The 25892-nt window shown below is 37.6% G+C and overlaps 1 protein-coding gene across 9 annotated transcripts in view; it reads left to right on the top strand.

Moving 5' to 3' along the window:
* syngap1b (synaptic Ras GTPase activating protein 1b) overlaps positions 1-25892 on the top strand; it is a 207054-nt gene that overhangs the window by 50445 nt on the left and 130717 nt on the right. For 7 of the 9 annotated variants that reach the window (XR_006010703.1, XM_041987630.1, XM_041987628.1 and 4 more), the window contains exons 2-3: positions 549-844; positions 24755-24860. Coding sequence is in view for 7 of the 9 variants with exons in the window: in XM_041987630.1 (XP_041843564.1) it covers positions 549-844; positions 24755-24860 (402 nt within the window). In the remaining 2 variants the exon portion in view is untranslated. The remainder of the gene's footprint in view (positions 1-548; positions 845-24754; positions 24861-25892) is intronic. The other 2 variants (XM_041987629.1, XM_041987634.1) reach the window with 1 other exon arrangement.

Genomic DNA, 25892 nt, shown 5'->3' with positions numbered 1-25892 from the left:
TTTAAAAAAAGAGGAAAAAAAGGGAATTAGACATTTAATTCAAATATTGATACAGCTTGGTTTATTGGTTAATTTCATACACAATTAGAGCAAAGGATGCTAATAGTGCATCTATGTGCTTTTCATGTTTGCTTATGTTCCAGTCTATCATTCCTTTCGATGGAGCTTGTTAAAGCTAAGCTAACTGTTTCATTACTTTGGCTTTTATTTGAACAAAGAATCAGTCATTACATCCACGTCTGATTTAATTTAAGTCCTATTATATTTTGTCCTTGTCTTGCTCTTTGGGTTTCTTGCCTTCCAAGTGTTTGTTATGTTGTTGTTATTCTTCACCCCATGAGGTATTTTTCCTGCAAGCTTTAATTCATATGAACAGATGTCTGGTGAACTCACCAGCTACAGCTTGCACCGATGTTATGAAGACAGAAATGTGCAGCATCACAACCCTTTTAACAATGATCCTAACTGACCTTGTCCTCCCTCCTTTTTTTCTCCCTACTGCACCCCCCTCCTACCCTCACCACCTCTCCTCCCTATCTCCTCTCCAGATGCAAGGTGTGCCATCCCCCCCTCCTATCATCATCACCATCATCGCACCCACGCCCACTCCTTCCACGCTCCTTCCTACGACCGTCCCTCTCACGACCGTCCCTCCTTCGACCGTCCCTCCTACGATCGTCCCGCCTACGACCGTCCCTCCTACGACCGTCCTTCCTACAACCGCTCCTTGCACGAGCGTCCCATCTACGACCGTCCCCTGCCCGACCGTCCACCCCAAGACCGCTGGAACCCCCGCCTTCGCGTGAGCTCTGGAAATCAGTTCTACATGTTGGACCAGGAAGAGGTAAAGTGCTGCACACCCCAAGAATACACCAATTCTTATACTGGTTTTTGAAAATTTAGACATAAATGCTGTCACAAAAATGTTTTCATCCTTGAACTGGTGCAGAAACTACCTGCAATTTATAAAAGTATACAAGTATATTTGATTCTTTTCAATAAATGTGAGCCAAAACAAATAATGGTTTAATAACCGAGATTGTATGTATCAAAGGGAATAAAGGATTGGCCTAAGAACATTGAAATTAGCCTACCACATATGGGTCGTACCAAGGGTTTTAGTAATACTCAGATCCACCACCCATTACCTCCCATACATCTCAAGAGACCCAAATTTATTTAAAATGGAAGCAAGTTATCTTTCACACAAACCACTCCTTGTTTTGTGTCCTCATCCCTTTTCTTCATCTATTCTGTCCCTGTCCTTGTGCTCTCTTCTTCCCCCTACACTTCCTGTCTGATCCCGTCTCTGTTAAAAAACATTTATAGTAAAGCTGTAATTTTCCTCAACGTTTGTCTTCATGTTTATTTGTAAAAGTACACAAATATAAAGAAAATATTATTCATTCAGTAGTACACACATAGTATCATAAGACTATAATCAAAATGATAATGTTCTGTTTTTTATGTTAAATTGAATGTATAGATACCACTGGAATAACAAAACTATTCTTTCTATCCCACATTTATAAATATTCAATTAACCATCAGTAAAGACAAATGAGACTGATGTTATTATTTGTCTGAACTACTGAAAAATTTCCATTTTTTCTTTAAATGGTAAATGAACTTGTACTTATATAGCACTTTTCCAGTCAGTTTGACCACTCAAAGTGCTTTACACTGCTTATTACATTCACCCATTCACACACACATTCACACCCCGATAGGCACATCGGGAGGCAACGTGGAGTTAAGTGTCTTGCCCAAGGACACTTCGGCATGTAGTCAGTGGAAGCCTGGAATCGATCCTGAGCTACAGCCTCCCTTGTAAAAGCCCACAATGACTGTCTTTATTCCAAGTTCTGACTATTTGAATGAAACCTGGTCTATCTAATGATGAAACCTTACCTGACTAAATCTATGCTTGTTGAATTGATGTGAGCTGATCTCAGAGACATATCACTCCAAGCTGAACTCATGCAGCTATTCATTGTAGCATTTACTTATCTCATAACTATATTTATTATTGTACATTCAAGCAAAACAGAGTCCTTTAGTTTTTGGAATGGGGAGAACTCTGGTTGCTTGAAACATCAACACAAAAACCTGAGCCCATGATCCTTTTCCTGAAGTTCAGCTACAGTGCGGCACATTTCCAGTAGCTCCACATTTGCTCTCTCTGTAACTGGATAGTGCCTGACAATACCTGAAGGTACCTGCATGCAGCACCAAAGGACTTAGAGTGACATCTTTCTCTGCCCTAGCAGCAACTTTTCCTCCACTCCCCTTTGTGTTGTGGCTGATTCTTAGCCTCTTAATGACCCATTGTGGTCTTCCCACAGATCAGACAGCGTTGTTTGTGGAGCTGAAATATCTCTACACATGACTATGTTGCACTGAGTGATCACTGAACGGCACTATGGGATGTATGCTTCTTTTACATATGACTGGCAGCTGGAAGAAGTAGTTTAGGATATTTAGGTTACTCCCTAATGTGTTCATGTTAATGATAATTAATAATACGAGGATGAAATTTAGTATGAGAATCAGTTCTAGAATATAAATAGCTGGTAAAGAAGGGATCACTACTGATTCTCAGACACTTTTCTTAGATAATCGTGTAGCTTAAAAACATTTATTTTATAATTTTATTACGTATACAACAGAAAAACACTGAGGTCCATCCTACTATTGGTGTCCTTAATTGTAGGTACGGCCATGACCACATACACTGGGTATATACTATACTACTTTTTATGCTTGAAAGTACTTAATATAACAGCTCTGTCCCTAAATATGCAAAAATATGGACTAAGATTGGCAAGATGTTTCAAGACTGGATGAAATACTTCAAAAGTTTTTCTCCTGCTTTAGTTATAGTGTCTGTTACATGTCTTACTTTTACTTTTATGGGTGCTCTCAGTATGGCCAGTCATGAAATACTTTTGCAAAGTCTTTGTGCTATTTAAAAGGCCCTCGTTTTCTGATAATGACTATTAAAAAGGAGGTCAGAGAGGGAGAATGTATCCAGACTGTCTGACTTTTGGGAGGTGGTTTATAAAGGAAATTTTGATTCAGTAGGAAGCTGTCTGGTTCTTTTGCTTGCTGTGTTGTTATTGGTTAAACATAGGCTGTATAATATGACCAATTTTGGGACAAAACTACATCAGTCATCAGTATAAGTACCTTAGTTTTACCTTCTTAAGTTTTCTATTACCAACTCAAATGTAACAGATGAAAGTCAGAATTTTATAAACAGATCCAAGTCAAGTCTCAAGTCTTTGACCTCAAGTCCAAGTCAAGTTGCAAGTTACTTGGTTGTATTGAGTAATCTGTCAAGTGACGCTTGTTGTCTGGTCTGCTTAAGATGAGTTATAATCCAAGGAATTTAAAATCGCTACTCACTACCAGCGTTTAGTAACAGCACTGATGCTCTGTCCCTCTCCTCTGGATGTTTTCTTTGCTTTTCTGAATTTGGAAAACCTGAAGATGAACTTGGAAATTTGTTCAGATTAGTAAATATGCTTAAAATATAACTTATCCAAGAGTTTTTAATGTGGGCCAAAATCCATTTAGACCCACAGAGACATTTAAAAAACTAATACTGCAGTTCATAGCATTCATTTCCTGAATGAGGAGGGTCAATATGCTGCACTTTAGTGCTGGATCACATCTGTCCTGCAGGCTTTTAGATGTTTCCCTGCTGCAACATACCTGATTCACATGATAGCTTGTTGTCAAGTTCTGCACAAGCCTCTTAATGACCCATTAATAATTGGACTCGGGTGTATAGCAGCTGGTAAACATATAAAATCTGCATGACTGTGGCTCCAGAGGTCCACTGTTAGTGATCCCTGCAATAGTACTTAAGATAAATTTCAGTATTAACAGGGCTTGAAATAACTGTGTGAGATGGGTACAGAAAATATTCATTATTTACTCAATATTTCAATTAATTAAGATCAAGTACTTGCAGGTCCAATAAATATACATTCCTAAATCAGCAACAGCTGTACTTTTCTAATAAACAGACCCAGTAAAACTGCACTGTTTACAGTGTTTGATCCCAGTTTAATATCATGGTGTTTACAGTGGGTCTGATTCCTCGTCCGATTTGTACTGAATAACAGCAGACAGGAGATCAGAGAGAGAGAAGATCATGAAAAAAAAAAGATTGTTCATGAGTTTCGGACCACAATTCTTTTGAGTCCATGTCGAGTCTCAAGTCACCAGAAATGCAATTTATGTGCTACTTGAGTTCAAGTCCCAGATTCTAGTCCCCATCTTTGGTTCTAACTTCCTCTGTTTAGCATGAAATGAAGAGTTTAAGCTGATTGCTTATAAAACTCTGACCTGGAGTCACAGAGGTTGTGTAAGATTGCATGGTGAAATGCTCAACTCAACTCAGCTCAGCTCAGCTTTATTTATAAAGCCCTTATAACAAGCACAGCTGAAACAAAGTGCTGTACTTAATGGACAAAGCAAAACAGAAAATACAACAATTAACAATTAAATAAATAATATAATAAATAAATAATAAAACCAATAAATAAAACAAACCACAGCACACTAAAACAGAAAGAGAGTCTCACGCTGGGCTGAAAGCCAAAGAATAAAAATGGGTTTTAAGAAAAGTTTTAAAAAAACATCACATCACATACAGCAAAGCTGAGTTTGCGCAGTTCTGCCTGTTGGTTTCTATCAGCACACGTTGACACAGCACTGATCTGCCTCTAATTAGTTCATCTGAATTTTTGAACAGTTAAAAAACCCCCATCTTCTCTATGTGTGAAATATGTGAAGACAGATATATACTGTAGGTTCACTGCGAGCCTTGCTGTGTGACGGGCATCTGACGGTCCTGGCTGCAGCATCATGTCCGAAGTGTGCACACTGTATGGTGACAAAACCCACTGAATTATTGCGACTAAGAATGACACTGCTTGAAAGCATAACACTCGTGTTTACAATGAGCTGATGAACTAAAACGTGACTGCACTTTTCACTAGTGTATATTTATATATACACTTCGCATTTGCAATTATTCCTGTTTCCTTTTATGTTCTAACTTTCTTTACGTGACCATGATAAAAGCTGATACAAAAGTTTCATACACAGGTTCATATGAGAGCTATTAATTAGATTTTTTTTTAAGGAAAGGACACCTACCTGGCCTAAAATTAAATTAAATTCATTACAACTTTACTTGTGTAGCACCGATTCACAAGAACGTTGGCACTTTATAGATAAAATCAATTTGAGCCAATCCATTGTCATCCAATCATTTTCATACAAGCCAGTTCATAGTAAATTATAGTCTGGCTATGGAAACCAATGGATTGCATTGAATCTTGACTTTAATTCAGTCTCCCATCCTGAGCATGCAGGAGGTGGTGGGCGACAGTGGAAAGGAAAAAACTCCTTTTTAACAGTAAGGAAGAACATCCGGCAGAACCGGCTCAGGGAGAGTGGCCATCTGCCTCGACGGGTTGGTGCAGGACAGGAAAGAGAGCTCAACGTTCACCAAGAACTGCATAGGATCTTAAAAACTGAACTTATAGTGATCCGAGTTTATGCAAACATTGTTTAATTGACGGTCTTCTGGTTTTATTCTTGAACTGTGTATGTTTAGAAACTAGATGGTGAATACATGAAAATAGATAATACATAAATTATATAAAAATACATTAGTAAATTACGGTCAACAAATGAAAAAAGTTAATTAAATCAGTACAACAAAAACAAAAAAAAAATTTAAAAAGACAAGAAACAGTTATTTGTAAATTTGCAAAACTAGGCGTGAAGAGTTAAAAATATCACGCAAGCTAAAAAAAATGTTAAGAAAATAATAAATTATGAAATCCCTTATGATGTTAAATAAAAGGTAACTAATGTCTGACTTTACCTGCATCAGATTTTAGATTTATTTCATTGTTTGGGCCTGTGATGGCCTGAAATCGGCTTTCCCCCTTCCTATCGATGGATGTTGGTTTGCTGACTAAAAAGTCTCTTTCCTTTTTTGACTTAATTTGCACACTTTATATTTGTCTTTACAAGAACTGATGTGGCCCACTAATTGAAAGTCAAAAGCATCTCTCATCAGTGTTGCATCTGTGTTTTAAAAAGTCTACAACTATGCTAATTGGTTCTTCATTAATAAAACATTAAAGACAGTAAGTTTAAAGTGCTTCAGGGTTGATCTTTATGCTCCTCCTGAATAGTTGTGTATAAACTCAAGTTACTGCCTCATGTGTTTGTTTATTGAATTGGGCATAAAAGTGCCAGTGTAAATCTGACATATGTGTAGCTGGAAATGTTTTAGAGGTATTGTATTTCACCACTTGGCAGCTTTACTGTTAAACTGCTGTTAAACAAGAATAAGATTTAGATGTTAAGGAAGAGGAGGGAGCTCATTGCGCTGGCTCTCTTTGTCCTCCCTTGCTTGGACAAACAGTATGTAAGTTCTGTTTAACTTGACTACTTTTTGTCTTCGGGTTTTTGTGTGTTGCTGCTGCAAGCGCAGATACGTCATACATCTGCTGCTGTTGGGAGTAAAATCTCATCTCACTCTTCGGGCCAGGAGAGGGTACTGTTCTTCAGCTTTTTTTAAACTCTGCATCAAAAAGCAGTTCCACACAGAAAATGTCACACAGCTGGTGATTTATAACACCACTCAGAAAATCAGCAGAAATGAAGCTGGGCCTTGTGAAAACCAGAGGCCATCTACCCAGATTCGACAGGTCAGTTATTAGACCATGTACTGTATATGCAAACGTCGTGTTTAATCTACCTGAACTGTGACACATCAGCTCTTTATGGAAGCAGAGTGTAGTTTGCAGCAGGTATGAGAATACAATAATATTGCTGATTGCTTTTAAGACTATTTTTACCCAAAACAGAAAAATATGGGATGGAATAAAAAAGGTAAATTAGGATAAATAAACCAAATTTGGGGTGAATTGTATTATAGGATTTGATTGAACCACATCCATTGTTGTTTTCAGGCTTGCAGCTAATTTCCTAAAAACACTGGACAGTAAAGCTGTTATGTTGCTATTCCTTCTCACACCACTAAAAAGACAGTTTAGCACTGAGAATACTGAGTAGTGAAGAGCCTCTGGTGTGAGTTTTGTCCCATTTTCCCCATAAACAAGTCCTAACATGTGCAACGGTATGGAGTCATCAGCATTGCATTTTTCCTTTTAAAATTCTCCTGTGTACTCCAGTGACTGAGGTCAGGTTAGGACTGCAGCAAGGCCAGTTCAGTACTCTCTTCTTCCTCAGCCATGCTGCTGTAATGTGTGCATAATCGGGTTTTGCATTGCCTTGTAGAAAAATGCATGGACTTGAAAGATGTGGTCTTGCAGGCAACATGTGTTGCTGTAAAATCTCAGAACTTTTCTGCGTTGAAGCAACATTACATAACTTTCTGACATTAAAACTTTATGCTTCTGACTTGTTTTGATGGAACATTGACATTCGTTGAGGCTGAGAAACTACCCACAGCTCACGACCACAGATGAGGGTAGGGACATGGACATCTGTTAATCAAGAGCTTTGCTTTTTGGCTCCACATCCCGTAGGTTTGATTCTGAAGCCGAGGATCGGACTGCCAGGGTCCATGTCTTTGGCCACAGCCGAGCCTCTGCAGCCCCTCCCACAGGTGGTGAGCCCACAGAGGGGCATGTCCCCCTTTTATGGCTGAGCCTGGCCAGGTCCCATCGATATCAGATCCGCCACTAGACACTCACCTCTGTGCCCCACCTCCAGGCTTGGCTCCAGATCCACGTCCTAGAGACCTATTTGCCTTGGGTGACATGAAGCCCCCGACAACATAGCTCCTTGGAGTGCAGGCAAACCCCTCCCCTGTATCAAGGTGGTGGCTCAGGGAGGGGCTGTATGTGAGAAACGTGGAGATCTTTCTTTGAGAAACATGTTTTCATACAGTTTAATGATTTTGACACACAGCTCATCTTTGCTTCTCAAATGTTCAACCTTCTTTATTTGCTGCTTCTTCTGTTAAATCACCTGTTTGAAGTGAGATTATTAAATTCTTTCTTCATAAATTGTCCTTCTCCCAAACTTTTATGTGCCATTTGTCAGTCCTGAAATGCAGATATAGACGCACACTATATGATGTAGACCAGACAAAACAAGAAATAACTTCATACAGTTTGCAGTGAAATATGAATTTTCCATACCTTCCCAGCTTTTTGTGATTTCAGGTTGCATAATTCATGAGTCTGCGGATTGCACTCTGTATGCGCAGACAAATTCCCATGAGTCTTCCATCGGCCAGTCAGAGTGACTTTAGGTGTGAGTGTGCATGGCTGCCATTAGTATTTCAGCTCGTAATCACTCAGAGGAAAGGAGCACACTGTGATCCAGATAAGTGACCTGTGCTGCTGTGGAGGGATTAATTGGAGAGCCTGGTTCAATTAATCAGAGCCTTATCCCTATCTAATTGTGCCAATAACACAGCAGCTGTGAATGGATCCGAAGCAAGACTGACGTGCTGATATCCGTCACCTCGGCAACGGCGAGAGGCATTAAATATTCATGCCTGTCACTCACCCGTGCAGAGCAGGGTGTCTCTACTCCTCCCTCTTCTTTACCCACACACACATACACACACTCAGTTTTCAATTTATTTCCATTCGCTTTAGATGGCTTCAGAGGCTCCCCAGAAATGCAATCATTGGTACTGTACTTTTTCAGAACAAGGACTTAGAGAATCACGGGAGGACCTTATTCTATTCTTTCTTCATCACCAGTGTCACTGCATCAGTGAGTCTTCACAAAGACCACAAAGAAACACCTCTGAGTTTAGTTTGTTTTGCATTGACTGTGCTATATGCTAAGTCTCTGCTACCTCCTGCCCTGTTCCCCGTTTTTATTCCTTCCATCGAGCTATCACTCAACCCTCTGCTCCATCTCTCCATTTACTGCTTCTCCATCTCTCCTGCCCTCTCCCTTCCTCCACATCCACCCGCCCACTCTGTCTCTGTCCTCTTCTCCTTCCTCCCGCTCTCTCTAAACTGATTGGCAGGACTCGTCTGTTCTCCCACAAGCCACCTGTCTCAGCGTGCCTTACATCTTCATTCACTTCCTTTTCTGTTTTTCTTTCTTTCTTTCTTTTTCTTTATGAATGTTGACCATCAGAAAGACGCAGGAGGGAACTTTTCTGGAAGAGTTAAGGTGTTCCTTTGGGGAATAATTCCTCTTGTGTCTGAAACGGGTCACTGTGGAAATGGCTGTCAATCGTGTGTCCTTCTTGACTTCTCGTGCTTCTGCGCTGTAAAAAGAAAATAGTTGAACCAACTTAAATAAATTGCTTCAATTTGTAGCAAGTAATTTAATTAAGTTTTCCAACCTAAATAATTTAGTTTCTTTCGAATTAAGAATCTAAATTACTGTGACTTGATTTAATGGAAAGTCAACTGAAAAAAATGCTCCAGTTGAAGCATTTGATTTATCTCAGTGTAACTTCATATTCACATACACTTGATATTAAAGCACCAGTAAGAATTTAAACAGTATTTCCACATTATGTTTTAGTTTGTGAAATGGCAGTATTTACAGCTGTAAGAAATACTGAGATAAATATCAGTATTAGATGCGTGTTGTTGCTATATTTCTGCTCTTGGACTAAGTCCAATACCAGGACTCATAATGGTGGTGGGTGTCGTACACACTCATGATACCAACTTCAACAATCAAACAAAACAAAATAGTGGAGCAACATTGTCTAAATGTAAATATAAGGTTGTAAAGCACATACCTCAAATTTATAGAGTAGGTGTTGTCATGCTTCAGTTGTGTGGATGCTTCTTTGGTGGAGATGACAGTTTAATCTGCAGCTGAAGGATCTGCACATCTTCACGCTACAAAATTCATCAGACTTAGAACAAAAGACTTGGTGGTGGAATATGTGCATGCAGTCACATCTAATTCCAAGATCTGGAAAGAATACACATTTTATATTTAACATATTTATGTTATCATTCATTCATTTTCTGTACCGCTAGTCCACTACGGGTCGCAGGTAAGCTGGAGCCTATCCCAGCATTACCAGGTGAGAGGCAGGTACACCCTGGACAGGTAACCAGTCCATCGCAGGGCCAACACATAGGGGACAAACAACCATTCACACGCGCACTCACTCCTAGGGAGGATTTAGAGTCATCAATTAAACTAACATGCATGTCTTTGGACGGTGGGAGGAAGCCGGAGTACCCGGAGAGAAACCACGCATACACAGGGAGAACATGCAAACTCCACACAGAAAGGCCACCGCCCTCAAGGTTTGAACCGCCCCCCCAGCCGAGATTCAAACCAGCGACCTTCTTGCTGTGAGGCTGCGGTGCTAACCACCACACCACCGTGCAGTCCATATTTATGTTATTCTTAACTTAAACAAAACAATCAATACAACAAAAGTTTCAAACACTTAAATACCAAACATACCATATATCACTCAACTAGCCAATACGAAAATGATGAATATCATACATTGCTTCTACTAAAAACATACTTTTAGAAGGTATAAAAGTTAAATCCATGCTGAATATGCATTTCCCGTGAATCTTTGCAGTCTTTGCACAACTGGTACTGAATTATCTGAATACGTCTGACTGTCAAGTTAAACTAACCTAATAAATTAACTTAGATTAACTTAATTATTTTAGTTTTAATTTTTAAAACTGATCTTAAAAAATGGATTAAATGTAACCAAACTTGCACTCATGAATAGCAACCCTACATATGTTTTACTATATTATAATATGCTGTTTTTATATTACCAAGTACTTTAATTTAGCTTTTTATTAACAAATTTTATTGTAATGAATGGCACATTTACATTTTAAAATTAAATTGAAATGTCGATTAATGTGCATTGTCCCTTTTAAATAAACTAAATAAAAAATAAATAATTCAGTGACTTGTTTCAATTTTCAATGGAATCAGTTCAGTAAAGTTGGTTCAACACTTCTCATGATTTCAAGTTCATTGAATCAACAAAATTAAGTTGTTATAACTAATTAAAAGAATTAAATTAGATTCATGTAAAAAAAAAACACTGACGGCTCATTTTGATTTTTCAGTAAAACTAAATATACTCAGAGGATGTGCTTTTTGAATGTAGCAAATTTAATAATAAGCATCCAGGGTAAAAAAAAAAAAAATAATAAAAAATTTTAAAGTTTAAAGAAATCTCTGTGAAATTAAAAATGCAAAACATGTCACTTTTAATCCCTTGCTGTTTAATCATCTTTCAGAACTTGAAAGTGTTTTTGACGTCATATTCCCTGAAAAATAATTGTTTTTTGTAAGCAAAATAGACAAGCATTTTCTGGAAATTAGTGAGCACACATCAAGCGGCACTAAATTTTACTTAGTGTTTTCTGTTTATAATTTATGACTGAATATTGTGCAACAAAATTTTCAGTTCAATAATGAGTCTGTCATTTAAAATAATAACAGGGTAAGACTGACCAGCGCTTTTGTGTTGGATTTTTTCATTTTTAACTTATATCTTTGACAGATAAGTTTGCAGGATTGACCAAGATGCTAAAAGAAGTTGAACAACAATTGAAAAGAATGTTAACATACACACCATTTAACAGAATCCCATACATAATATCAGGTATGTCAAACAGTAGGATTAAAAACGAAAAAGAAATATAAAGTAAAGGCATGCTACATTACAAGAACACATAAACAGGATGCATACATTAGTTCTGCACATGAAATCTACATGATGGAACATGGATAGCAGATGACAGCAGATTTAATGGAAATTCAGTCACACTTTTCAGAGATGAATAAAATGAGACTTAACTTCAGCACTTATCTTTTTTTTTGTGTTTTGTCAAGCGAGAAACTTATAAGGAAACGTCCTGAAACCATCAAAGCTTGACAATGAGTGGAAAACTAAAGCATTTTTAGGTAAATGCATATTTATACAGTCCTGAGACAGATCATCACCATGGTTACCATGGTATCAGACAGCCCAGAATTAAAACAACATACTGTACAACACACCCACTAGAGCCAGAGGGAGACACAGAGTAGCTTTCAGAGGGAAGGAAAAACATGAAGAAACAGTCATCTTGACCTCACAGCTTCACTGAAAGTGGCACAAATATAATTTCGTGGAATAAATTGTCTCCCCAGAGCTGGACAGCTCGCTGCAAAGAGTTCTGCACTAAAACACAGTTATCAATAAAAAGCAATGCTGAATATATTAAGTGTCAATAATTAATAATAACTAAGACACTGTTCTGATTATGGTGTTTACATGAGTTGCAAGCCAGATACTTTTGGTGATGAGTTGTTGCAAAGTATATTCGGATTAATGACTTATGTCCAAATTATTTTCTTCAAATGTGACCCCTGTAACTGTTCCCCCATCACAAGTCTTAATTATATATATTTTACTTCCTTAAGCCAAAGGTGTGCTATCTTTTTTTTTTTTTAACCATAACCTTCTTTTTCTGCGCTGTTATCCATTACAGCCAGTGTTGCCAGATCTTGTAACAGAAGACAATCCAGTTAAAAATGAGCCAGAACAGTGTTCCTCAAAACAAAAAAACAAACAAACATACATAAAACAAGCCAGAATTTGCTTATAATAGGCAAACTTGGCAAATGGGTACCTTAACAATGGGTTTTTAAGCAACTTTGTGCCAAAATATGCTTTGAAAACTCAGCTAGGACCTAATATTCTTACTAAGGCATTTACATGTCTTCATAAAGCAATAGATTTAAATATTTCATATTGCTTAATTTGATTATTGCTTACTATAAATATAAGCTAGTTTGGATTAGGGTAATCATGAAAGGGCAACATTTCCTGTGTCTTATCCTGGGGTTGGACTGCTTACCTTGCAATTGGTAGATGATCCCTGTAACACCTGATCATGCCCATCTGGATGAATGCGTGCATCTGTCATTGCACATTTGCATTTACTATTTGATAGTCTCTTGAGTATTGTGCTGAAGTTACAGTAAAAAGAAGAAGAGGAAGTTTTCAGTAGAGCCAAAACACATAGACAAGTAATCAAATATCTGCAGACTATTGTCAGCTAGTTTAGTAACTAACAGCATAAATAAAAAGAAAAATGCTAAGATGATCCAGAGGCAATCAGTCAGTTAATGGAATGGTGAAAGATTCTCATATAATCAGACATATGGACAGATCATTTTTCTTTTAACACATTTCAAGACAACTGGAACACTTGAAATAATGTGAACGAAATTAGGCAAAGATGGAAATAAGTATTGACAATTTGCTTGATTGCTTTTACTCTAACTTCTTAACTAATCTATGAGATTAATATCTGTGCATTAACTCCCACTTTACTGCCTTTGCACTGCACTCCTCCCTTCTTTCCTGTAGGGGGAGCAAAAGAGCTGACAGTGATGGCTGAATGTCATCCTCTTCCTCCCCCTCCTCTTCCTCTCATCTCATATTAATGTAAGATGACAGAGTTTCATGTACCACTGCCACGCACCAGTGCCCTGTCCCCCAAGTCATGGGTCTGAGCTTTTACTCCCCCAACTGTGTTATGCAATGAAAACGGTTGAGGGGCTCAAGCCTTGTTCAGCATGCTAAGTTGAGATTTGCAGCTTTAATACAGAATTTGAAATACTAAAGCCTGTCTGCAAACAAGTCACAGCACCCCATGGCTTCGGCCTGTATCCACTGTTGTCACAGTGCATAAAGAATAGCTTAGAGGTAGATAGTATGTTTGCCCATGACCCAGGAGAACACATTCAGGTGGCTGCTGTGTGGGAGTTGTGGGATTAATTATGTAATAAATGTAGGTGGGCAGTAACTAGAAGAGAACAGAAAAGGCTGATTCTTTCAGTAAGATTGCTGACATCAACCTTTGTGCCGATGTTAACAAGAAAGTCTTGGTATTTGTGGAACAATTACATGCCATTTAAAGGAAAATTGTCATTCACTCAGAAACTAAACATTTTTCAAAAGGTCATCAGGTACGTACAAGGGTTAAATTACTTTTGTCTTAGCACTTTGATTAACTCTCCTCTTTGTGTTGAAAGTGTACAGTTTTCCTTTTCTTCAGTACCTTGGAGGTACCAAGAGAAAAAGGAAAAGTGGGCACAATTTGTCTCCTGCCAGCCTACTAAGAACAACTGCTGGATCTCTATGACCTTAAAAGTGATCCTCTGCCATTTATCATTTTTAGTAAGAAGAATTGTACTTGCCCAGATCTTTCACTGTATGATGTAGAGACTCATGGGTGGCTTGAAATGTTCTTATGCACTTATAGCATCTACAATTATTTGTAATTGATGGAACAATTTATTTTACTTACAAGTTATTATTTACAGTGTTTACAGCTGTGAGAACACTGCAGTAGTCCAATTAAATAATAGCGTATACAGTAAATGGTATAATAACAATAACAACAATTCAACTGAACAGAAGAATTTAACAGAATTAATGGAAATATAAATGTAAAAAAATAAATAAAAGTATAAAATTTCCATGATACTCAAGATAGAATACAATTAAAAAAAGAACAGACACCAGTCAGAAAGCACAAATTTGGATCCATTATGAGGTAAATCGGAGAAATCAAAGTTGTGTCCTTCAAGAGGAATTTAAAAAAAAAAAAAGAATAATAAGAATAATGGAAAACATCAAACAGTGAACTCAAGGTGTCTGGTTCTATAATTTTTTCCTGCTATCTTTGACATTGTTCTGAAAATCTTTGTCTAAAAGGTGTGAACAGACAGAGACACGAACATGCGTTTAAGGTTTGACAGCTTTGGTTTATTTTACATGAATGAGGCAATGTCTTGTACAAATAGGCAAACTGAGTATAAATTTTTAGACATTTTCATACAATTTATTACTTTTGAAGTTTGGATCGGTATCAGGAAAATTTATAACGAAGAGTCTTGGTAGGTTAGGAAAAGTGAATCTATGAGCAAAAACCTGTAGACCCTGAAAGACAAATTAACTGTTAAAAGCATGCAAAACCATCTTTAAAAGTTCTAATGGTTTGAGCTGACCATGAGAAAAAATAGTATCCACTTGGGAAGAGGGCAAAACAGGATTAGTACCAAGTGGGGCATAAATATAGAGTCATTATAAACCAAGTAGTTGTTAAATGGCCTCCAAATCTCAGGAGAGGTTCTGACAATTACTTGTTTTATGTGCAAAAAAGAAGAAGAATTAAGAGAGTGCAGTAGGGCTATAATTATACAGGTTTTCACAGACCTTGCCTATAAAACTAACAAGGCTTAAAAGTGTCATATTGTAGCCAGTATGTAAAGATTGTCATTTTGGTTGTCTTGTAATGGGCATTTGATCCTCTAGTTTCTTTTAAGTGAAACCATAATGAAGAATATAAATAATAGCCAAAATTAGAGGAAATATTCACTCATATTTAGGTATAGTTAATATCATGAGATATTACCAAATGATTAATGTAGAAATGGCTAAGCGTTAGAAACAGCTAAATATGATATATAGAATAACAGGTCATCAGCACAAAGAGAATGTGTTCTTAGCTTCCAAGGATATTAAAGGACTGAGAATATCAGATGTTGGACTTAACAGATGTTGTGCCTAAACATGTGAAGTTTAGAGTTTATTGCCTAACCCTAACAATGTAGTACCTAAACCTGACAAGGTGCCTAAACCTAAACAAGAAGCGAGAGAATGAACCATCACTGAAAGCAAAGTGTGAATTCTGTATTAGTTTTCTTCTAAATGTAGTTGTTTTGTTAGTTTTTTTAAACTGTGTTTGGATGGACAACTCAAGACACCCAAACTACACAGTTATATTTAGGCACAACAGACTGTTTGGTGAGAAAATGAGCTTGGTTTGCTTCAAAATAGACCCTGTCATGACACCTGCGACATGTTAACTTCCGGGACAAAAGAGGTTTACAGCTAAAATAAATTTGTTAGGAAGCTGTGCTGGATGTTATGGAAAAAATACATTTTGTGTCCATTTGCTGAAAGAAAATGTTTGTTTATGGCTATTTCACAAATTACTTGAAGACTGGGATGAAATATGATTCCTGTTGGTATGAGTCAACTTGAGTGTGCTTGTTTGATTAATTTTTTTTTTTTTTTCATGAGTTGGATCACTGTGGACTTTTTTATGAACGCTGCCAGTGCTTGCAGTCATGAGGAGGACGAACATCTGTCAGAGAAAGGATGCTGCTGATAGTCTGAAGGACAAACAGACACACTTTTGGCTTGATCATCTTTTGCAGAAGTGTGCATATGTGTTACTGCTAAGGTCGAATTAATTTTTGCATTTGTGCAGCTGCATGGCCAACGTTTTGTTAGTGTTGGTGTTAAATGTAGACTAATGTATGTTTTGTATTTGAGCCTGTGTTAGACAGCCAGCAGATCTGATTACCAGCCTGTTAAGAAATAATAGATAGCAGTTTTCCCACATCAAACACTGTATTTCTTCCTGCACAAACTTTTTTTTCTCTCTCTCTTGCAAACACAGACAAAAACACACTCTTGCACACTCATACACATTGTTCCACAACTTTCTCCTGCTGCTCACAGCTGGGCCCGAGGAAGTAACAGTGACATATGGGCTAGTCAGCCTGCAGCATTGCTCAACCTCAACCTGCCATGCTGAACAAAAACACCCTCTTCCCTTCACATCAATGGCCCTCCCCTCCTCCCTCAAACACCATCTTTTCCTCTATGTCCTCCATTTTCAGAGCCACCATTCCTCTATCGACCCCCTTTTTTCCTGATGCCAAGACTAGCATCTGTTTCATAAGGCGAACAGTTGTTTTTCATCCAACTGAAACTTTACAAGCATGTTAATTTTCCATCATGAGGGAGTAATCTTACATGGATCAATTTCATTTCTCATCACGGGTACATGAACCCATTAGACTTGCAATTTATTTGTAATTTTGACTTTATCACAACAAAATCAAACAGAATTGAAATAGATTTTTTTCACAACACAGCACAAATGTCAAAAAGGTTCATGAATTAGAACCTTCTGGTGTCCTCTCTACCATCCTCATCTTCATTTATGAACAAATGTGAAAATGAAGTACACTGATACATGTCCAGCAGCCGAACATACATCAGATTAACTGCCAATGGAGAACAGATTAGCCATCGTTAGTAACTGCAATGTTTGGGTCTATTCCATCATTCATGCACTATTAAGGCCCATTTATGCTCCCTTACGTACATAATAGGTACATTAATTTCAAGCATTGTCATATGTTGTCACTCTTCATACTTCCATGTGTTTTTGACGTTGCCATGGTTATGAAGTCAGTTCATCCACTAGTGGGCAGTGCTGAGTTCAGAGTTCACGCCCGCGTTTTGACGTCAGTTTCACACTGGTTGTTGGTAGTAATGCACCACTAAAATTTTTCCACCACCCAACAAACTCAATACCTCTATAGTTGTCATCCTTGTTGTCTTCTTCTTTTTTTCTCCCCTGCTGTTCCTCTTCTTCTTCGCTGGTTTGTTCCTTTTGCTGGTCAACACTGACCCCACGGTTTCCGGTGGTATTGCTCCATTCGCTGCGTCAAGCGACAAATCCGCAAGGCCCCTGAAAATGCAGTAATTACACATGTAAACAATGCATAATTTTCAATGTTTGTGACTGCATTTGAACAAACATTTGCAAATACCTCAAGTTACACACAAAAGGGTTTACACACCATGTGTTACACATACAAGTGCCCACAGTTACACACAAATTAGTTTGCAGTTAACAAACCATGTATTACACACACATGATGATACTGAGTCGTTTTTCTCTCCATATATTACAGAGGTTTTTGATTTCAGTTCAGTATCTTTGTAATGTTTTCACCATTGTCTCATCTCTTTCACCATAGCTTTTACATAAGAAATGTACTTTTTTTTTCCAGAAATGTTCTGAGCAAAGTCAGAAACAAAAGCTATGAATCATCAAACAGCATCTCAGTTCCCCTCAAAAAATGTGTTTTTCACAATTTGTGTCATTTTTTGCAGGTAGTGTAGTCCAACCAGCACACACATCTACCAACTGGTCAGGCATTGAAAAGTGAGACAATCCCAAACAGTAAATTCTTTATCAAGCAGTTTTCTATTTCAGCCTTTTACAGCAAAATATTTCTAAATACCACTGAGCAAATCACAATGAATATCTCTGAGAAGACACTGGCCTCAGTAAATCAGCTATATTACTGCAGTGTGTCCTTCTATTTAGAGTAAAAACATGAAGGAACTTACCCCCAACTTTAAAAGATTATAAATATGTTTGTTCTGTCAAATAAGGTCTAATAGACATCACAGTTGTGTTTCTAGTTGGCAACATACCAAGCTGTATTTTATTTTTGGTAAATTGTGCTATAAATCGAAAGAGTTCTTTTAAATATGTATGTGAAATGTTCGTGCAGCAGTTGACGTGGTTAAGAGTCAGTGTGCGAATCTAATGCAGCCTCTCCATGGACACTGCAGGCCTGCCAGCTTCCCGTGCCAACTTATAGCAAGCCCAGAGCTGGTGTTATGTCACGTCTCAAGCTGCAGAGCTTGCGACATCTGACCAATCAAATCCTGCCGCACAAAGAGAAAAAATAGCCTCCAGATGTTTTCTCTGCTGGTTGCAGTGGTGGGATGCTTGTTGGTGGGCTGATGTGTCAGGGTGGTAGAAAGGTATTTCTGGGTCTTTTTCATGAGTCAAGTTGGCATTGATGAATTGTGCAGGGCAGCAGTAGAAGAAACTAGGGGGCTTATTTTTTTCAAGTGTATGTGACTAAAGAAAATGACCATATTTAGCTCTTTGTATTTGGACTGTGCTGACAGATGTTTGGCTAACAGCTTTAGTTTAAGACTCATTGAAATAAAATGATTTTTGAGCTATTTATGATCTTAATGTAGAATTCATGTTTGCAGCCCATTTTGTGGAACCAAGTGTTAAATGAGAGACAGCAGAAGGTGCTGGTTTGTATCAGAAGATACAAACCTACAGTATTCTTTAACCTACCTAGCATGTATTTTGTAACCTTCTCATAACTCATGCTGTAGATAAAAGTGAGTGCAGCCCATTTGTCTCCTCCGGATTCCATGGCAACAGCTGAAAATCTGAACAGAGAGAAGCATCACTTTAACCCTGCTGAAAATCACAGCCATCCCTTCAATAACCACAAAACCATTCAGCGACATTACCTGTTGTATGAGTTTGCTACTCCCCCGTACTCCCCTCTTTCACAGAGTCAGAGCTGACGCAGTGTGAACATTATGAAATCACTTTGTTTATACATAAATTTAAAAATAACTATAAAGCATCTCAGCTGCAGTATAGCCTCAGTTGGAAGATTTTTTTTCTGATCAATACAGAGCTGACAGGAGATTAATCCAATGGCACTAAAGGATATTCACTAAGATGAGAAGAGTGTTTGGTCACTGCTGCTGTTTCCCTCATTGATCTGGGAGAGAGAATTAAAAGAGCGTTAGAGAAAAAGGACTTGGATTTTAGTTTAAGCAGAATGTTTTCAGAAGATTTAAAATGAGACTGAAGCCTGGAGTCTTTTTTTTTTTTTTTTTTCGGGTGTGATGATGTCATCCTAGAAGGAAGTTCTTTTGAATGGTAGGTGGTAGAGAAATATACACACTGTAAATATGCTACATGTTTTAAATCACATTACCACTTTGATATCTCTGGTCATATTAACCAGCTGCAAATCAGGCTCTATTCAATAAATTTAACTAATTTGTTTTTAGAATGAGTGAGTAAATCAAAAATAATAAAATAACATGATGGACAAACTCCAGATGCCCTTATTATTATTGTTATTATTATTTTTTTATTTATTTATTTATTTTTGGTCCCTCATGCAGGGCTGAGTTATTTGAGTGTTGGAGTTGCAATTAAATAATTGCTTTATTTCTGCAGGATTAAATTGCAAAGTACACACATTGTTGCATTAAAGTGGTGGCGAACTTATGTTTACACTCACCGGCCACTTTATAGGATACACACATTCAATTGGCTTTAACACAAGAACCTGATCACCCAATTACAACAACTCAATGCTTAAAATATACATGGTCAAGATGAGTTGCTGAAGGTGAATCAGAATGAGGAAGAATTGGGTTTTAGTGACTGAGCGTGGCATGGTTGTTGGTCTGAGTATTTCAGAAACTGCTGGTCTACTGGGACTTCCACACACTACCAAAGCAGATGCATAACAGGTACAGGAGCAGGTGACAAGACAAGAGCAACTGACAACATCTGGACTGAGTGACAGGTAGCAGAACCCTCTGAAACAGGCGAGAACCAAGAACTAACAGAATACACAAATTGTCAAACTCAATTCAATCCAGCTATAGGCACATATTCATGACACAGTAATCCCAATGCAGTTTTAAAGATGCAGTCCAAATTCAATCCAGTTAATTGTAATCCAATTATAATCTAATTAAAACAAATGCATGACATGATCCACATTAGTCCAACCTATGATAAATGAGTTCATATCATTCATAAAAATTAACTGCCTAGCTAAGGAAAGCGACCGAATCAATTCAATCCCCCATCCTGAGCATGCATGGAGCAACAGTGGAGAGGGAAAATCCCTTTTTATAGGAAGGAAAGACCTCCAGAAGAACCAGACTTGAGATGGTAGTCTGCCCAGACTGGTTGGGGGTGGAGAAGACAGGAAAGAGGGGACAACAACTACCATAATTCTAAGCCAGGGGTAGCTGCTCAGAAAGAAACAGAAAAATACAAGTTTATGACAATAATGGCATATATTTATACTTAGAAAACCAAGAATAAAGATAGAAAAGTGAAGAGTAGTGCTCAGTTTATCATGGGATGTCCCCCAGCAGCCTAAGCCTATGACAGGTTAAGTGTAGGGATTGCTTGGGGTCACCAAGTCCGCTCCAACTGTAAACTTTACAGATAAGGGAAACTTTCAAACCTTATGTTAGATGTAGAACAGATAGAGCCTATTGAGAAAAATGAATTACCTAGCGTGTGGTAGACAGGAGAAACTCATTAGCCTAAGAATAAAAACAAAAAACAAACAAAAAAAAGAAAAACAAAAAAAACACAGATTGTGACAAAAAGTAATTTTAATAATAAAAAAATATTATTAAAAAAATTGCTAAGCTATTTGGACACAAATTTCTACGAATAATAATCAAGGAAGCTTTAAGGCACACTAGATAAAGTGCACTCCTTAAAACTCAGCATTTCTGACTTGTTTGATGGCACAGTGACATCTTTAATGTGCATTTCTAGAGCCATTGTTGGCCAGCAGCGTGCTGAGACTGAGAAACCACACTTCACTTTTTCTTCTGGGATGCCGCATGGCCAACTTTCGCTTTACGCATCCCATCACACGCTAGCAAATGAATATCAACACACCGGCTGTTTTGAACGTGCACCCTGGCTGATTCAGCAAAGAGAGACAACAAGAAATTATCAAATGAAGAGAGGAAAAGAAAGCGAGGAAGGGACAGAGTAAGACAAGAGTCAACATCAGACTGACTTTTACTGGCTGGAGTAGCACAGAGTACAGGTAGGATCCAAGATGGATGGCAAATTAACCATCGATAGGGGCTCGTCACTGCCCCTAATCTGCAAAAATTCTGTCTCTTTCGAAATCTTTCTTTTTAAGCATGTTTTATTTGTCTTAACAAACTTTTACCTCCAACAGTGCTTCTGTATTGAATATACAATCAAGCTGACACTTGTACCTTTGTGTGTGTAGGTACAATGGCCTCCAGCAGCAAAACCACTGGTTGAAATACTGTAATTCAGTTCAGACTCTTTCTACTATAAAATGTCCAAATATGTGCCATAAAAAAGTCATGCTACTTGTCTTTAACCTTCATGTAACTATCAGAATGAAACCGTTATTACAGTGGTTAGTTATGTCAGTATGGATATCCAGTGTTGATCAGATGCTCCAAAGTATTGCAGCAACACCGATACCACTGTCAATGCCAAATACATGATAAATAAAGAAACTTCACGTTGTTCAAAAGCTCAAACAAATGAGGAAACCAGTGAAATAATCAATATGTGTTCTGTGCAGTTGTTACTCTGGGCTCATAAAAAATGGATCCTGCTTAATATATTTTTCATCAAGGAGGTTGTACTGTAATTTAATCATACCAAACACACTAGTTTAAAAAAATGCACTGCAGAACAATGTACTTTTGTGCACAGTGGTTGGAGAAAAAGCAAAGAGGAAAATAATTGCACAGGCTGCTGATTGATGGTGCTTGTATCTGATTAAGTTGACTAAAGAGACTCATAAACAGAATCCAGATCCTGAGATGTGAAGCTTCTTCTGCCGGGCTGCTCTAACCACATTACTGCAGCAGAGATGTGTGTGTGCATGCTTATCTGTCTATTGTGATGCAACTGTACATCAGTAGTAAAGAGTAGTAGCTTAATTTGGAGCAGTGTCTGCATTAAACTTTTATGTGCTGTTGCTTTAAAGGAGCACACACTAAAAAGTTTAGGTGTACATTCACAAACGCAGGCTCGTCCTAGACACAGCAACACCCCCACATATAGTCTCTGGTATTCTTTTATCTCAGCTGAGCTAATATATGTGGCATTCTGCTGCTGTCTTGTGGGACATATGGCTTACTGTGACCTGCCAGTGTCCTTCACTGTTGCTGGAGTCGCCCCAAAGCCCCCCAGGCAGCACTATCCTGTACTGTTCTCTGCAGTTAGTACCACCTTTTGACACTGGCTCTCTGTGTTCACACCCACTCTTTTATGTCAGATTGGATCAGAACATAAATAAGGCTACTGCTATTATTTCCACAGATTCTTTGATTTTATGTCAATGACTAAACAAAGAGAACAGTGCAACTCAATAGATTTAAAGATAATGCTGGTATTCATGTTTAAAACGACGCCTTTGGAGAGCACCGATGCAATCTGGAAAGCACAACTTTTACATATATGGTGCTTACATTCTGCACTCATTTACTCAGATACACCTGCAAGACTTGTGTAGTCGATCAGTCAATCATAAACAGACAGTAATAAAGCTCAGGTTTAAATATGCATCATCATAGGATGGCACTTTATGCTGGGAAGTCTATTTATGGATGTTAAAAAAACACATTTTAACATAATTGGTCTTTTACAACTCTTTGAATAACCATAACCTCAGTAACAGGGTTATAGATGTTAAATTAATAAATTAATATTTCATGGAAAGTTTTAGTTCTGTGACTTTTTACATTTCTGTCCCTTAGAGTCCCCAGGGCATTTTTAAAAGAGGGGTATCAAAGTACCTTCATAAAAAAATAAATAAACTCACACTTTAAAATTTTACTTAAAATAAAATAAAATAAAATAAAATAAAATAAAATAAAATAAAATAAAATAAAAACTTCTAGTTACACATACCGGTAGTACTTAGAGATGCTCACATACTAAAAACATACATAATTTTTCCAAAGCGAGTTTAATGTTGCAACTTAACCTTACTATAGGGGGAGGAGTTGCAAGACAGATCAAAAACTGTTACATCATGTTAGAAATATAAACGGCCCACACATATAGAACCTCATTACTTTGCATCAGGTTCTACAAAGCTCATCCAGCCCTTCACATATGCACAGAACACGTCATGGTTTCTTTTTATTATTATCATACTGTCAGTAATTTTTTTATCGAAATGTTTTCATCATTGAATCCAGACTTTCATACCTGAAAACTTTGATTTTAATTTTAAAAGTATTCCCTGCCTTTGGGACAAATTGATGTAGTATAACAAGATGAAAGTCAGCTCTTGCATATTAATGATTTTTTTTCCAGCAGTCTCCCCTACAGCTGTAATATTGGGTCATGTCAGTCAGTTAACCAGGTTATTATCAACATTTAGATGCATTTTTTAATCTCTTTCCATATAAAAGAACTCTTATATTTCCTTCAATTTTTTTAAAGACACAAAATCTCTTCTTTATTCACTTTCTTGGCAGCTTCAGTTTGGCTGTTGGCAATTAGCTAAATGGGGCTAAAACGTGGCATCCATCCAGTTAAGACAAACCAGGTGAAAACTAGCTCAACACAGCAGCCCAGCTTTCACCTGTCAGTACATCAGTGTGCTACGCTGAAGCAGTTTCATCATGAATTTTTGTGATCACTTTGTATTCCGTTGAGTTTTCTTCTTTTTTTTTGTTCTGGTACCAACAAAGAATGAGCGCTGGTGTTCCGCTGAGATTTATAGGTTTTGTACTTTACAGTATATGCTGTATTTTCAGAGTGTAACAGCAATGTTTCAAAAAGGCCTTTATTTGTGTTCCCTCAAGTCTCACTTTTATGAATTCAGGGACTTTGGGGCCAAACATGGCCGCGGTGTGAAATATGGTTTATATATGTTTCTTTTTCTTCATCTTTCTCTTTCAGTTTCAGTTCCTTTGGATTAGATTTTGCTTTTCATTCTAACGTGAAGCCTTTTGGTTGATTCTTTATTTCTTTTTCTTTTTCTGGCAAACATGCTTGCATCGATTTTACATCTGTTATACATTTCTTTATGTGGCAGCTCTGGCCGCAAACTTCTGCAGTTATTAGTGTAACTATACTCAGTCGTGCACAGTATGAAGCCAGTAGTTTTTCAAATAGAGGAAAAATTTGGATAAAGAGTTTTTAGTTGCACTTTTGAGTTTGCAGTCAGTGCATAACTTGAGGATGCATCCATTAAGGAGTGTGTGTTTGTGTATTGACTTTCTGCTTTTCTTTTGCAGGTACACCCTTTGCTGATGCGCGAGAGGCGCTCAGAGACTCACAGGAACAAGCTGCTGCGTCGGACAGTCAGCGTTCCTGTTGAGGGAAGGCACCATCCGGAGATGGGTAAGCTGGCGCCTTTTCAGCCACTTTTTGAAATATTCTGATACAAATCCAATGATCCACATCTAAAAACCCAACAGCTATTTAGTATTATCTGTTTTAAAGTAGACTTTTTCTTGAATCCAAAAAGTAGTTTCAGTTTTAGGGGAAGCATGATTCTGTGAATGAAAGCATCATTTTAGATTAGAGCTGAAGTCAATATGAGGATTTAGCAGTGTTAGTTGAAAAGAAAATGTAATGGCGTCATTTGAGCAAAATTTCATCTTATGTTTCAGTCGAAGGATGGTACCAGAAAGAGGGAATAAATAGACTTGGACATAACATGACATCCATTTGATTTGACTTGCTCAGACTGCTCAAGGCATTTTTTTTCATGTAAAGAGGACTATGGATATTTTTCCCATCAGTTCCAATGAAATCACTTTAAGACGTCTTTAGTAAGAGTAAAAGCAGATCTAGGAGGGCATGTGGAGAGCATTAGCTTGTCTAACAAGGATAAAGATCACAGCTTTATTTTAGATCTTCCATGCAATGCTTTCTCATCCAGTTTGTGCAGAATTTTGCTTCCAGGAAAAGCAGCTTTTAAGTCATGCACCAAGTACATTTATGCCTTCTTCACCTCCCCCCGTTTAAATCCCTGGTACCACTCCTCTTTATTTTTAGCTGCTTCTGGCTATTTATGGACATTATCACCTGTATTACTTTACATTGCATCCCATACATTGTTTTTTATTTAGCTACTCCTCTTTTAGGCTATTTTTGGTTTTGAAATACATTAGTGCCTGTATTACTTTACATTGCATTGCTTATAATAAAAGGGTAGTTGCATAGCAACAAAATAATGTAAGCTTTTACTCCCTCTGATGTTAAATAAAAGCTCCTCATCTCATCAGAACTCACAGCGGTTGATTTCTTTCACATTTCCACTTGTTTTTCTTTTGATGACTGATTCATCTGTTTTTTTCCTTTGACATTAATTTTATATATGATTATTAGATAACTGTGCATATCTCTTCAGTGCGTTTTTAAGGTTTG

Source organism: Melanotaenia boesemani, chromosome 6 (genome assembly GCF_017639745.1).
Source record: "Melanotaenia boesemani isolate fMelBoe1 chromosome 6, fMelBoe1.pri, whole genome shotgun sequence".
Taxonomy (NCBI): domain Eukaryota; kingdom Metazoa; phylum Chordata; class Actinopteri; order Atheriniformes; family Melanotaeniidae; genus Melanotaenia; species Melanotaenia boesemani.
The sequence above is the reverse complement of the archived record's forward strand: the minus strand, read 5'-3'. Positions and strand labels throughout refer to the sequence as shown.